Here is a 13,354-nt window from a genome sequence, read left to right on the forward strand (position 1 = left end):
TGGAATTTTCTAGTTGTAGTATGATGTTTCACGCCTTAATATCCTATGACATTTTTTTAAGTTTTTATGCCTTACTATACTATGACGTTTTTTTACATTTTTATGCCTTACGATACTATGAAGTTTTTTCACATTTTTATGCCTTATTATACTATGATGTTTTATGCCTTATTATACTATGATGTCTTCTATGGGTTTTATATCGTTTACCATAGTTTGCTCATTTTTTTCCTATTCCACATTTCTAATTCATGGTGGCGCAGTGGTTAAATCTCCTGCCTTACACTCAGAAGATCACAGGTTCAAACTCCAGTTAGTGACCTTTCTGCGGAATTTTGATCTGGTTTTTGCCTTATGCCATTTGACATTTTCATGCCTTATTATGATGTTTTATGGAGTTTTTATGCCTTTGTATATGATGACGTTTCATGCCTTACTATCCTATGACGTTTTTGGCATTTTGTGCTTTACTATATTATGACATTTTTGACATTTTTATGCCTCATTATACTATGACGTTTTTTGACATTTTTATGCCTTATTATACTATGACGGTTTTTTTTTACATTTTTATGCCTTATTATACTGTGACGTTTTTTTACATTTTTATGCCTTATTATACTATGAAGTTTTTTCACATTTTTATGCCTTATTATACTATGAAGTTTTTTCACATTTTTATGCCTTACTATACTGTGAAGTTTTATGCCTTATTGTAGTATGATGTTTCATGCCTTAATATCCTATGACATTTCTTGTTTGTTTTTTCACACTTTTATGCTTTATTATACTATGGAGTTTTTTCACATTTTTATGCCTTATTATAGTATGATGTTTTATGCCTTATTATACTATGACGTTTTTTTGGCATTTTGTGCTTTACTATATTATGACGTTTTTTGGCATTTTTATGCCTTACTATTCTATGACGTTTTTTGACATTTTTATGCCTTATTATACTATGACGTTTTTTTTACATTTTTATGCCTTATTATACTATAACGTTTTTTTACATTTTTATGCCTTATTATACTATGAAGTTTTTTCACATTTTTATGCCTTATTATACTATGAAGTTTTTTCACATTTTTATGCCTTATTATAGTATGATGTTTTATGCCTTAATATACTATGATGTCTTCTATGGGTTTTATATCGTTTACCATACTTTGATGATTTTTTTCCTACTCCACATTAACGATGGCTAATTCATGATGGCGCAGTGGTTAAATCTCTTGCCTTACACTCAGAAGATCACAGGTTCAAGCCCCAGTTAGTGACCTTTCTGTGGAATTTTGATCTTGTTTTTGCCTAATGACACTTATGCCATTTGACATTTTAATGCCTTATTATGACGTTTTATGGAGTTTTTATGCCTTAGTATAAGATGACGTTTCATGCCTTACTATTCTATGACGTTTTTTGGCATTTTGTGCTTTACTATATTATGACGTTTTTTGACATTTTTATGCCTTACTATACTATGACGTTTTTTGACATTTTTATGCCTTATTATACTTTGATGTTTTTTGACATTTTTATGCCTTATTATAGTATGATGTTTTATGCCTTATTATACTATGATGTCTTCTATGGGTTTTATATCGTTTACCATACTTTGCTCATTTTTGTCCTACTCCACATCAACAGGGTTTAAGTCATGGTGGCACCTCCTGCCTTACACTCAGAAGGTCACATGTTCAAACCCTAGTTTGTGACTCTCCTGTGGAATTTTGAATTTGTTTATGCCTTATGACACTTATGCCATTTGACATTTTTATGCCTTAATATATTATAACGTTTTATGGAGTTTTTATGCCTTAGTATATGGTGACGTTTAATGGCTTACTATCCTATGACGTTTTTTGGCATTTTGTATTTTACTATATTATGACGTTTTTTGGCATTTTTAGGCCTTATTATACTATGACGTTTTTTCACATTTTTATGCCTTATTATACTATGAAGTTTTTTGGCTAATTCATGGTGGTGCAGTGGTTAAATCTCCTGCCTTACACTCAGAAAATCACAGGTTCAAGCCCCAGTTAATGACCTTTCTGTGGAATTTTGATCTTGTTTTTGCCTTATGACACTTATGCCATTTGACATTTTCATGCCTTATTATGACGTTTTATGGAGTTTTTATGCCTTAGTATATGATGACGTTTAATGCCTTACTATACTATGACGTTTTTCGACATTTTTATGCCTTATTATACTATCACGTTTTTTTACAGTTTTATGCCTTATTATACTATGACGTTTTTTGACATTTCTATGCTTTACTATATGGTGACGTTTTTTGGAATTTATATGCCTTACCATACTGTGAAGTTTTATGCCTTATTGTAGTATGATGTTTCATGCCTTAATATCCTATGACATTTTTTAAAAGTTTTTTTACATTTTTATGCTTTATTATACTATGAAGTTTTTTCACATTTTTATGCCTTATTATGGTATGATGTTTTATGCCTTATTATACTATGACGTTTTTTGGCATTTTGTGCTTTATTATCCTATGACGTTTTTTGACATTTTTATGCCTTAATATCCCATGACATTTTTTTAAGTTTTTGTGCCTTACTATACTATGACGTTTTTTTACATTTTTATGCCTTATTATAGTATGATGTTTTATGCCTTATTATACTATGATGTCTTCTATGGGTTTTATATCGTTTACCATAGTTTGCTCATTTTTTTCCTGTTGCGCATTTCTAATTCATGGTGGCGCAGTGGTTAAATCTCCTGCCTTACACTCAGAAGATCACAGGTTCAAGCCCCAGTTAGTGACCTTTCTGTGGAATTTTGATCTTGTTTTTGCCTTATGACACTTATGCCATTTGACATTTTCATGCCTTATTATGACGTTTTATGAAGTTTTTATGCCTTTGTATATGATGACGTTTCATGCCTTACTATCCTATGACGTTTTTTGGCACTTTGTACTTCACGATATTATGACGTTTTTTAACATTTCTATGCTTTACTATACTGTGAAGTTTTATGCCTTATTGTAGTATGATGTTTCATGCCTTAATATCCTATGACCTTTTTTTAAGTTTTTATGCCTTACTATACTATGACGTTTTTTTTACATTTTTATGCCTTACTATACTATGAAGTTTTTTCACATTTTTATGCCTTATACTATGAAGTCTTCTATGGGTTTTATATCGTTTACCATAGTTTGCTGATTTTATTCTACTCCACATCAAGAATGACTAATTCATGGTGGAGCAGTGGTTAAATCTCCTGCCTTACACTCAGAAGATCACAGGTTCAAGCCCCAGTTAGTGACCTTTCTGTGGAATTTTGATCTTGTTTTGGCCTTATGACACTTATGCCATTTGACATTTTCATGCCTTATCATGACGTTTTATGGAGTGTTTATGCCTTAGTATATGATGACGTGTCATGCCTTACTATCTTATGACATTTTTTGGCATTTTGTGCTTTTCTATACTATGACGTTTTTTGACATTTTTATGCCTTATTATACTATGACGTTTTTTGACATTTTTGTGCCTTATTATACTATGACGTTTTTTTACATTTTTATGCCTTATTATACTATGACGTTTTTTGAAATTTTTGTGCATTATTATACTATGACGTTTTTTTACATTTTTATGCCTTATTATACTGTGGCGTTTTTTTACATTTTTATGCCTTATTATAATATGACGTTTTTTTACACTTTTATGCCTTATTATACTATGACGTTTTTTGACATTTCTATGCTTTACTATATGGTGACGTTTTTTGGAATTTATATGCCTTACTATACTGTGAAGTTTTATGCCTTATTGTAGTATGATGTTTCATGCCTTAATATCCTATGACCTTTTTTTAAGTTTTTATGCCTTACTATACTATGAAGTTTTTTCACATTTTTATGCCTTATTATACTATGAAGTTTTTTTCACATTTTTATGCCTTATCATAGTATGATGTTTTATGCCTTATTATACTATGATGTCTTCTATGGGTTTTATATCGTTTACCATAGTTTGCTCATTTTTTTCCTATTCTACACTTCTAATTCATGGTGGCGCATTGGTTAAATCTCCTGCCTTACACTCAGAAGATCACAGGTTCAAACTCCAGTTAGTGACCTTTCTGTGGAATTTTGATCTTGTTTTTGCCTAATGACACTTATGCCATTTGACATTTTCATGCCTTATTATGACGTTTTATGGAGTTTTTATGCCTTTGTATATGATGGCGTTTCATGCCTTACTATCCTATGACGTTTTTTGGCATTTTGTGCTTTACTATATTATGACGTTTTTTGACATTTTTATGCCTTATTATACTATGACGTTTTTTTGACATTTTTATGCCTTATTATACTATGACATTTTTTGACATTTTTATGCCTTATTATACTATGACGTTTTTTTGACATTTTTATGCCTTATTATACTATGACATTTTTTGACATTTTTATGCCTTATTATACTATGACGTTTTTTTACATTTTTATGCCTTATTATACTGTGGCGTTTTTTTACATTTTTATGCCTTATTATACTATGACGTTTTTTGACACTTTTATGCCTTATTATACTGTTGCGTTTTTTTTACATTTTTATGCCTTATTATACTATGACGTTTTTTGACATTTCTATACTTTACTATATGGTGACGTTTTTTGGAATTTATATGCCTTACTATACTGTGAAGTTTTATGCCTTATTGTAGTATGATGTTTCATGCCTTAATATCCTATGACATTTTTTAAGTTTTTATGCCTTACTATACTAGGACGTTTTTTTACATTTTTATGCCTTACTATACTATGAAGTTTTTTCACATTTTTATGTCTTATTATACTATGAAGTTTTCTCACATTTTTATGCCTTATTATAGTATGATGTTTTATGCCTTATTATACTATGATGTCTTCTATGGGGTTTATATCGTTTACCATAGTTTGCTCATTTTTTTCCTATTCCACATTTCTAATTCATGGTGGCGCATTGGTTAAATCTGCTGCCTTACACTCAGAAGATCACAGGTTCAAACTCCAGTTAGTGACCTTTCTGTGGAATTTTGATCTTGTTTTTGCCTTATGCCATTCGACATTTTCATGCCTTATTATGACATTTTATGGAGTTTTTATGCCTTTGTATATGATGACGTTTCATGCCTTACTATCCTATGACGTTTTTTGGCATTTTGTGCTTTACTATATTATGACGTTTTTTGACATTTTTATGCCTTGTTATACTATGACGTTTTTTGACATTTTTATGCCTTATTATACTATGACGTTTTTTGACATTTTTGTGCCTTATTATACTGTGGCGTTTTTTTACATTTTTATGCCTTATTATACTATGACGTTTTTTTACACTTTTATGCCTTATTATACTATGACGTTTTTTGACATTTCTATGCTTTACTATATGGTGACGTTTTTTGGAATTTATATGCCTTACTATACTGTGAAGTTTTATGCCTTATTGTAGTATGATGTTTCATGCCTTAATATCCTATGACATTTTTTAAAGTTTATATGCCTTACTATACTATGAAGTTTTTTCACATTTTTATGCCTTATTATAGTATGATGCCTTATTATACTGTGACTTTTTTATATTTTTATGCCTTGCTATACTATGACGTTTTTTTACATTTTTATGCCTTATTATACTGTGGCGTTTTTTTACATTTTTATGCCTTATTATACTATGACGTTTTTTTACATTTTTATGCCTTATTATATTATGACGTTTTTTGACATTTCTATGCTTTACTATATGGTGATGTTTTTTGGAATTTATATGCCTTACTATACTGTGAAGTTTTATGCCTTATTGCAGTATGATGTTTCATGCCTTAATATCCTATGACATTTTTGAAAGTTTATATGCCTTATTATACTATGAAGTTTTTTTCACATTTTTATGCCTTACTATACTGTGAAGTTTTATGCCTTATTGTAGTATGATGTTTTATGCCTTATTATACTATGATATCTTCTATGGGTTTTATATCGTTTACCATACTTTGCTCATTTATTTCCTACTCCACATAAAGCATGGCTAATTCATGGTGGCCAATGGTTAAATCTCCTGCCTTACACTCAGAAGATCACAGGTTCACGCCCCAGTTAGTGACCTTTATGTGGAATTTTTATCTTGTTTGTGACTTATGCCATTTGACATTTTCATGCCTTAATATGACATTTTTACATTTTTATGCCATACTATATTATGATGTTTTTTGACATTTTTATGCCTTATTATAGTATGATGTTTTATGCTTCATTATACTATGACGTCTTCTATGGTTTTTATATCGTTTACCATACTTTGCTAATTTTTGTCCTACTCCACATAAGCAGGGGTTAAGTCATGGTGGAACAGTGGTTAAAACTGCTGCCTAAGGTGAAGAGAGTACAGTATAAAATGTACAGCAGAAGAAAACTAATGTCTTTTCAGAACATTAAAGAATGTAAATCTTTTTTAGTCGACACCAAGAATGAAATGATTAACACTTAAAATGGCCACAATAGGTCCTCTTTAATGTTGAGACCAAACCTAATGCCAGTATATTGTGAGTGCACCGCAACAGCAATCTTACATCGTGCAACAGTGGTTACCAAGAGTCTAAGAGATCTTAAAGCTAAACAAAGATAACCAGAAAAGGTGGTGTTAGAGGCCACTGAAATGTTTGTGTCTGTGTGTAAGCATAAGTGTACGTGCACACTTTTAGCTTATGTGGTCACCATTCTAGGCAGCTCAGCAGCAGTGGAAGGAAGCACCTCTGTTTTACTATATTTAAAAATAATTCACCTTCAAATGATGGCTTCCTGTACAAGCTTGAATATCATTGAGGTACACTCTCTCATTCTCTAACACAAACATATGAATCAAGGCTTTTTGATTAACAACCAGCAAAGAATCTTCACTTCATAACTTGTATTTTTCTAACGATGTAATTAGTGCAGATGAATAAGTCTGGTCATTTTTAATATCTTCTATTTTAATGTCTAATGTGTGTTATCAAAAATACCTTTCACTTACCCACCCCTTCTGGCCTCCTCTCTGTCACACACACACACACACCTCTCTGCCTATTTTCAGTGTGACACACACACACACACACACACACACACACACACACACACACACACACACACACACACACACACACACACCTTATAATTTCCAAATATCTGATATTGAATCCATCTTCAGGGTCCAAAATTGACCTAACCCTAAATGAGAACACTCGTCTTCTTTTCGGTTTCCTTAGCTGTTACCATTCCAGCAGCACTTTGACACTGCAAAATCCACAAATTGCAACTGTTGCAATTAGTTTTAATCTTTAGTCTAAGTCTAATCTGCAAATAGACTACATTAGAAACAACCAATAAACCACTTCCCCTCCAAGTAACTGTACATCACACACATTTCAGTATCTCTGTCAAATGCTGGTATAGTAAAAGCTTAGGTGCAATGTCAAAAAAAGCAGAGAAGGGAGAAAACTTGAGAATGTGCCAGAAAATTACATTTCAGCTGCCACTTTCATCAAGGAAATGGAGCTGAAATTAGATACTTAAATTTCTGTCTGCTTGTCCACCTTTACCTTTCTCCCTCCTTTTTTCATAGTTTCCTGCTTCTTTGTATAGTAATAAAGTTATCATGCTGTGGGACACAGACCACAGTAAACTTTTGGTTGCGCAATGGCTTCATCAATTATTCATCAGTCGGATGTTTTGTTCCACCACTGGGAAGGAGGAGGTCAGACCAGACTGTCCACAACAACATGACACAGCAGAGGAGAAGAAGAGGAGTCATTCACTGTAACAACAGGGTGTGAAATATTTGCAAACACTTGGGAAAGCAAAGCATGTTTTGGACCACAGCATCCATCTTTTTTTCCTCCTGGACTGAAGTCTATGAGCAATGTTATATAGAATATTTGTACACAAAGGAGGCCATTCTTCCGCCACAGCACAGACACACAGCCACATGCTCGTAAACCTCTGCACAGCACAACACAAGAGACCATTGACAGAGAGGAGGGGAGACACAGAGGAAGAGTTTACAGTCATGAGACTCGGATAATAGTGCTTTATTTTCTCTACCTTAAAGTGAGATTTTACTTGTTTTTCTTTCTGCATGCACTCATTTATTCCATGTTTTTAGTCCAAAAAGCAATTCTGCATTTGCCTTGACACATTCAGTCCCTGCAGAGAAACACAGATGCTTTCTTTTTCTCTGAAAAAGATGAAAGTATTTGATTCCAACTTTCCCATTTGTCATGCTGTTGTTTTAAACTTTTAAAATCCAGTTCATTTTTATGTAAAATTAAAAAAAAAAAAAAGCTTAATATTCTATTAAACAGCATCCAATGTTTTTGAAAATTTAGCCTTAAATACACTTCTCAATGTCACTAATAATGTTTTAAACAGCAAATACAAAAGTTTGTTGTAAGAATTTAGTAACAACATTTCAGACGTCACAATCCCTTTACTCATCATGTAATACTGCATAGTATGTGAACCTGACAGTGGTTCAAGCTATGACATCACTTTACTACAAATTTAGCAAGACAGTCCCACCCATTACTTACACAAGAGTGATGTGGAGTAATACATTCTACCAAAAATGGTCACAAACTATGTTTTCTATCAGGTTAAACTGACTTTATTTTTGCATAACTTCCTGTTTCTGGTGCAGATGTTACCAAAGGAAACTGTCAATGAAACCTGATAGAAAGCGTAGTTGGTGACCATAATGTTTTATCAGCTGAACATATGGAACATGACATGTCTGACTATACTGACAGCTTCCCATTTCCCCTTTAACTGTACTTAAGTCTCATAAGTTGCAGCTGAACAATGAATTGCAAATGAATGAACTCAAAACTAGGTTGTGGTCTGTAGGATTATACATGATTGGGAAAAAAATAAGGTATTATACGTTAAAAATATGTAGGTTGAAAAACATGGGGGCCCATCCTTTTATTCATGGCTCCTTCACATTTGGTTGTCGCAGTAAGCCATGCCAGTGAGTAAGCATTTATTAAATGTTCATATTTGCTTATAAATGCTAAATAGACAGGGGTTAAAGTAAAGTGTTGTCAATTGTTCAAAATGTTTGTTAGTAAAGTGTAAACCTGTTTTGCACTAGTGGCCAAACCACTGGAGGAGGATTTTTACAGAAAAGAAAAAAAAAAGTAATGGTTTCTTTCAGCTGAGTAATATATCAACTACTTTAACTTAATTTACATGGATTGAAGTCAGTGATCAATGTCTTGCCTTCACTCTGGATACAGTTCCAGTTCTATTAAAATCATAAACTGTAGTGGCCCAATCTTGGCATCTATGCATAATAGAAATTATTCTACAATCTTAAGACATAATAGTCCCATCTTAACATCTGTGCGCTCATTGCTCATTGCCACTTTGGGGGCTCTCATTATTGATTAGCTTAGCCTGATTAGCGGTCAAGTTGCGACTGACACAGGCAGTTGGCCAGGAAGCATTTGTGACACACATATTCACAGGCACATTATTCAACACAAAAGTGAAATATGGGTTATGTAATATACACTTAGAGAGGAAGTGAACTTCGGCCAATGACAAAATGATTGACAAAATGAGTCAACCATAACAAAAGAGTGACACATAATGTAGTTAGGCAGAAACAGAGGTAGGCGTACATTATGACAAAAGTCTGACGGTAGGGCAGAAAGAAATGAAGACACACAAGGAGCTGAAGGACAACAGCAAAGGACAGTTTTCCTCCCTTGATGACCAGCTATTCTGACATACCATCTATCTGCCAAGCTACCTAATGAGGAGTCGTACAATCTGACTTGCTGGATAATTGGGCTGGACAATGGTGGTGGTAATGTCAATAGTAATGGTGCCTACTGGGCCATGAGTTACTTATTATTGCACCCTGTGGTACAAAATAAAAATTTGAAGGATGTTGATTACATTTGAAGATTGCAAATGAGCGAGGCACACTAAAAGCATAATTTGAAGTTTACTATAGTTTGGTTTGGGAATACACTTATTGGCTGAGAAGATTCATAATTGGAGTTGCTTAGCTTAGCATAAAGGCTGGAAGCAGGGGGAAACAGCTAGCCTATCTCTGTCCAAGGTGGAACAAATATACCTACCAATACCTCTAAAGCTCATTAATTAACATGATGCATCTCATTTGTTTAGCTCAAACATAAACAGAAATTTAGGAGTAGTTAAATGCTCTATTTGCTTATTTCACAAAATGTTTGAACTATTCCTTGGAGGCTGCAAAGTAGACTGTGAGATGAGGCCTCCTTAACCTTCCTCTATGACTCCCTATCTTGGATGTGGTCAGCTGCTTCACTCAAGAATGCTGGTAATGATAAATGGATGATTCTGTTTTCCTGCTGACTGTTCATTCAATGCTGCACAGGAGGTGCTGTGTAAGACACAGACAATTACTTGTTTCCCCAAGTAAGTAAGAAGTATAATGTGTTATGTAACTGTATAGAGACACACTTAATTCTTACCTGCCGAGTAGGGCTCCTGCTTCTCCACACACAGAAACTCCCCCCTCTCATACTTGGCTCGGATCCATTGTTCCCGCAGGAGCCTGCAGAACAGACGGAGTTAGACGCCCAGATTTGCCTGGGTTTGATGTTTACTTCATGCTTGAGCTGATTTGTTGGAAAACCTCTCATTAACTTACAGACTGCGGGCTACTTTTCATGCAAACTCTGAACAGAAGCAATCAAATATTACTTGGCTCATCATCTCATAATTATCACTTGTGTCTCCCTTATCCTCCATCTTTCATGTTCATGATACTGATTTATACAGCTCATGCTCCCGTTTTATCTCTCATCCATCTTTATCATGTAAATTTCGCTGGACTCTTCCTGTTCGCTTGATAATTATCCTTAACATTCACAAAGCATCGCTCATAAACTTGCGCCTTGCATGTTTGTGCATATTCAGCATGATTCCCACCAAGGTGGCTCATTTCAACATGCTTTATCAAATGTCGCTTTCAACAAATCAGCAGCAGTCCTTAAAGTCATCGCTTTTGCACATCTCTTCCAATTGCGCCAAGCCCTTCATGCTTAATGGATTTGTCTTTTTCTCTCTTTATTTTTCCTCTTGACAAATCACCCCTTATAAACATAATGCAGGTATATTTGAAGAATAACTTCACAGCTTAGTGTTTTGTCACTGCCTATTATTTATGTTGCCAGACGGTTAAGGAGAAACCCTCCTACTGAACTGTTGCTTCCTGTTCGAACTACAGGAACTTGGCATTCTCATAACAGAGGAGTTTCCACATGCCAGCATGACTACCAAAACCTGTTGTTGCCTCTTGTTAATACATCCATTTATGGAACAATAATTTCAATTTTAAAGATGCTATCAGTATTATGTTATCTTTTTGCAAAGAAATAACCACAAAACATCCGTTGAGGTTGGCAATGTTGCTTGATGACATACAAACTGCAGTACTGATGCGGAGTGAATTTTCTTTGAATTGTATGAAGTAACTACTTCATAAATGAACTAACAGGCAATTAAGTCACCTAACACTGACACCTTTACCGTTTGAACAAATCTGGTTCTCATTATTTCATCCTGAACTAACCATTAGTATGATAACTTTCATTTCCATGCCTGTTCAAAATCAAGACAAAAACAACATGACATAAAAAGTTTCTACAGTATCCATCTGTGCTACAGATTTGCACTCACCCATCCATCTTACATTTAGAGGTGTCCACCTGAACAAAAGAGGCAATAACATGTCCATCAGATATTAGTGAGGGTGGAGGACAACAATACTTACGTGCAGTCTTTGTATGTGGGATGGTAATAGAAGGTAGGAACCATCTGTTCGTATTTGGCCTTGGTAGCATAATTACCTACAGAATCCATAAACTGCAAAGGTAAAAAAGAAACACATTTGATGTTTGTAAGTGATATATATGTACAACCAGTAGCTTAATGGCTATGAGCGCATGAATGTATTGGCTTGACACACACACTTAAATAAAATGAAGTGCTTGCAGCTCAGTGTTTATGGGGCTGACTCCTTGCCCAGAGGGAGAAAATACTGCTGCCACAGAAAGCTGCTTCTTTTGGGTTTCTGTATTTAACGCAGAGGACACTACTGAGCATGCATCAGCATATAACTGAGAAACTATAGATCACACGTGCAAACACGCAAAGAAAGAAAAAGAAAAAAAAGGGGATGCAAGACACCCACCACAAACCATTTTGTTGTGCACATTAACACAAGTAAACCAAAGCGGACATACATTGACTGATATGGATGTGTGAAAACAATTAATTTTGCACTGTGAAAGTCTGAACGCCCCAGGATTCAGCAAGCACCCACAAACACACATACACACATATACAAAGATATTGTTTGTATCTGCCAGCTGCTGGCTCATGCCTTTCAGGCCATGGTGAATTGAGACTGATGACTTGTCTTATTCTTCCAAGCAGGGAGGCGGGGCTCAGCGACAGGCAGCTAGTGATGCTCACAGTGGAGCAGGGTGGGCTGGGTGAGGCCAGAGGCTGCAGACATTACTTCAAGCCAAGTCTTAGATCATAATCAATGATCTTCTCTTACAAAAGACAGGGCTTTCTGTTCAGGGTGTGTATGAATAAAATCCTTCAGACAGTAGTTCTCACCTCCACCTCAGAGGAGCTCCAGGGATCCAGCAGGACAGACTTCACCTTGCTGATCTGTGCAATGTTTCTATGGAGGCCAGAGCAGCTGTGACACACAAACACACCCAGGGTATAGGATGCCCACTCCGGGTCTGCAATGCAACAAACAGACTCATGTATAGATATCGCAACACATATACAAATACACACAAAAACCACTTTATGGTCTAAATAACTGAACACACTGGAACATTTCTCAACTTCCTTGCAACAGACACTGAGGGCTCAGCTGTATTTTTAAGCACATTGACCAGACTGAGGAGCAGACAGCCATTGCACTGGGGAAATGATTTTCACGTCACATGTATGCTCGCATTAATGCACACAGGAAGTGGGTGCAGTGAACTCATCTCCAGGATCTATATTTAAAAACAGTCCAAAAAGAATGATAAGAAAACCCTAGCTCTGAATTTATGTTCGTGTGAGCATGACCTGGGTGTCTGTGTGGTGGCAGTAGTGAGGGACTAGACTGGCAGACACATTATTGTACCTATATTGTAAGTACATACAATTACATTTAGGTTTTGAATGAACATTTCTATTAATATTGTAAATTCACATGTACATCTGTTGCATATTATGTGTCTGTACAGTTAACAGTCTGAGTAGCATTTTTTTTTTGCATACAAC

The 13,354-nt window shown here is 34.7% G+C and overlaps 1 protein-coding gene across 1 annotated transcript in view; it reads right to left on the minus strand.

Annotated features, from left to right (window-relative positions):
* LOC130185004 (arf-GAP with dual PH domain-containing protein 1-like) overlaps window positions 1-13,354 on the minus strand; it is a 28,355-nt gene that overhangs the window by 13,115 nt on the left and 1,886 nt on the right. Inside the window, exons 2-4 of the mRNA XM_056401174.1 lie at window positions 12,686-12,816; window positions 11,832-11,923; window positions 10,528-10,610 (exon numbers count right to left, since the gene is read on the minus strand). Coding sequence (XP_056257149.1) covers window positions 10,528-10,610; window positions 11,832-11,923; window positions 12,686-12,816 — 306 coding nt within the window. The remainder of the gene's footprint in view (window positions 1-10,527; window positions 10,611-11,831; window positions 11,924-12,685; window positions 12,817-13,354) is intronic.

This window comes from Seriola aureovittata, chromosome 17 (assembly GCF_021018895.1).
Source record: "Seriola aureovittata isolate HTS-2021-v1 ecotype China chromosome 17, ASM2101889v1, whole genome shotgun sequence".
Taxonomy (NCBI): Eukaryota; Metazoa; Chordata; class Actinopteri; order Carangiformes; family Carangidae; genus Seriola; species Seriola aureovittata.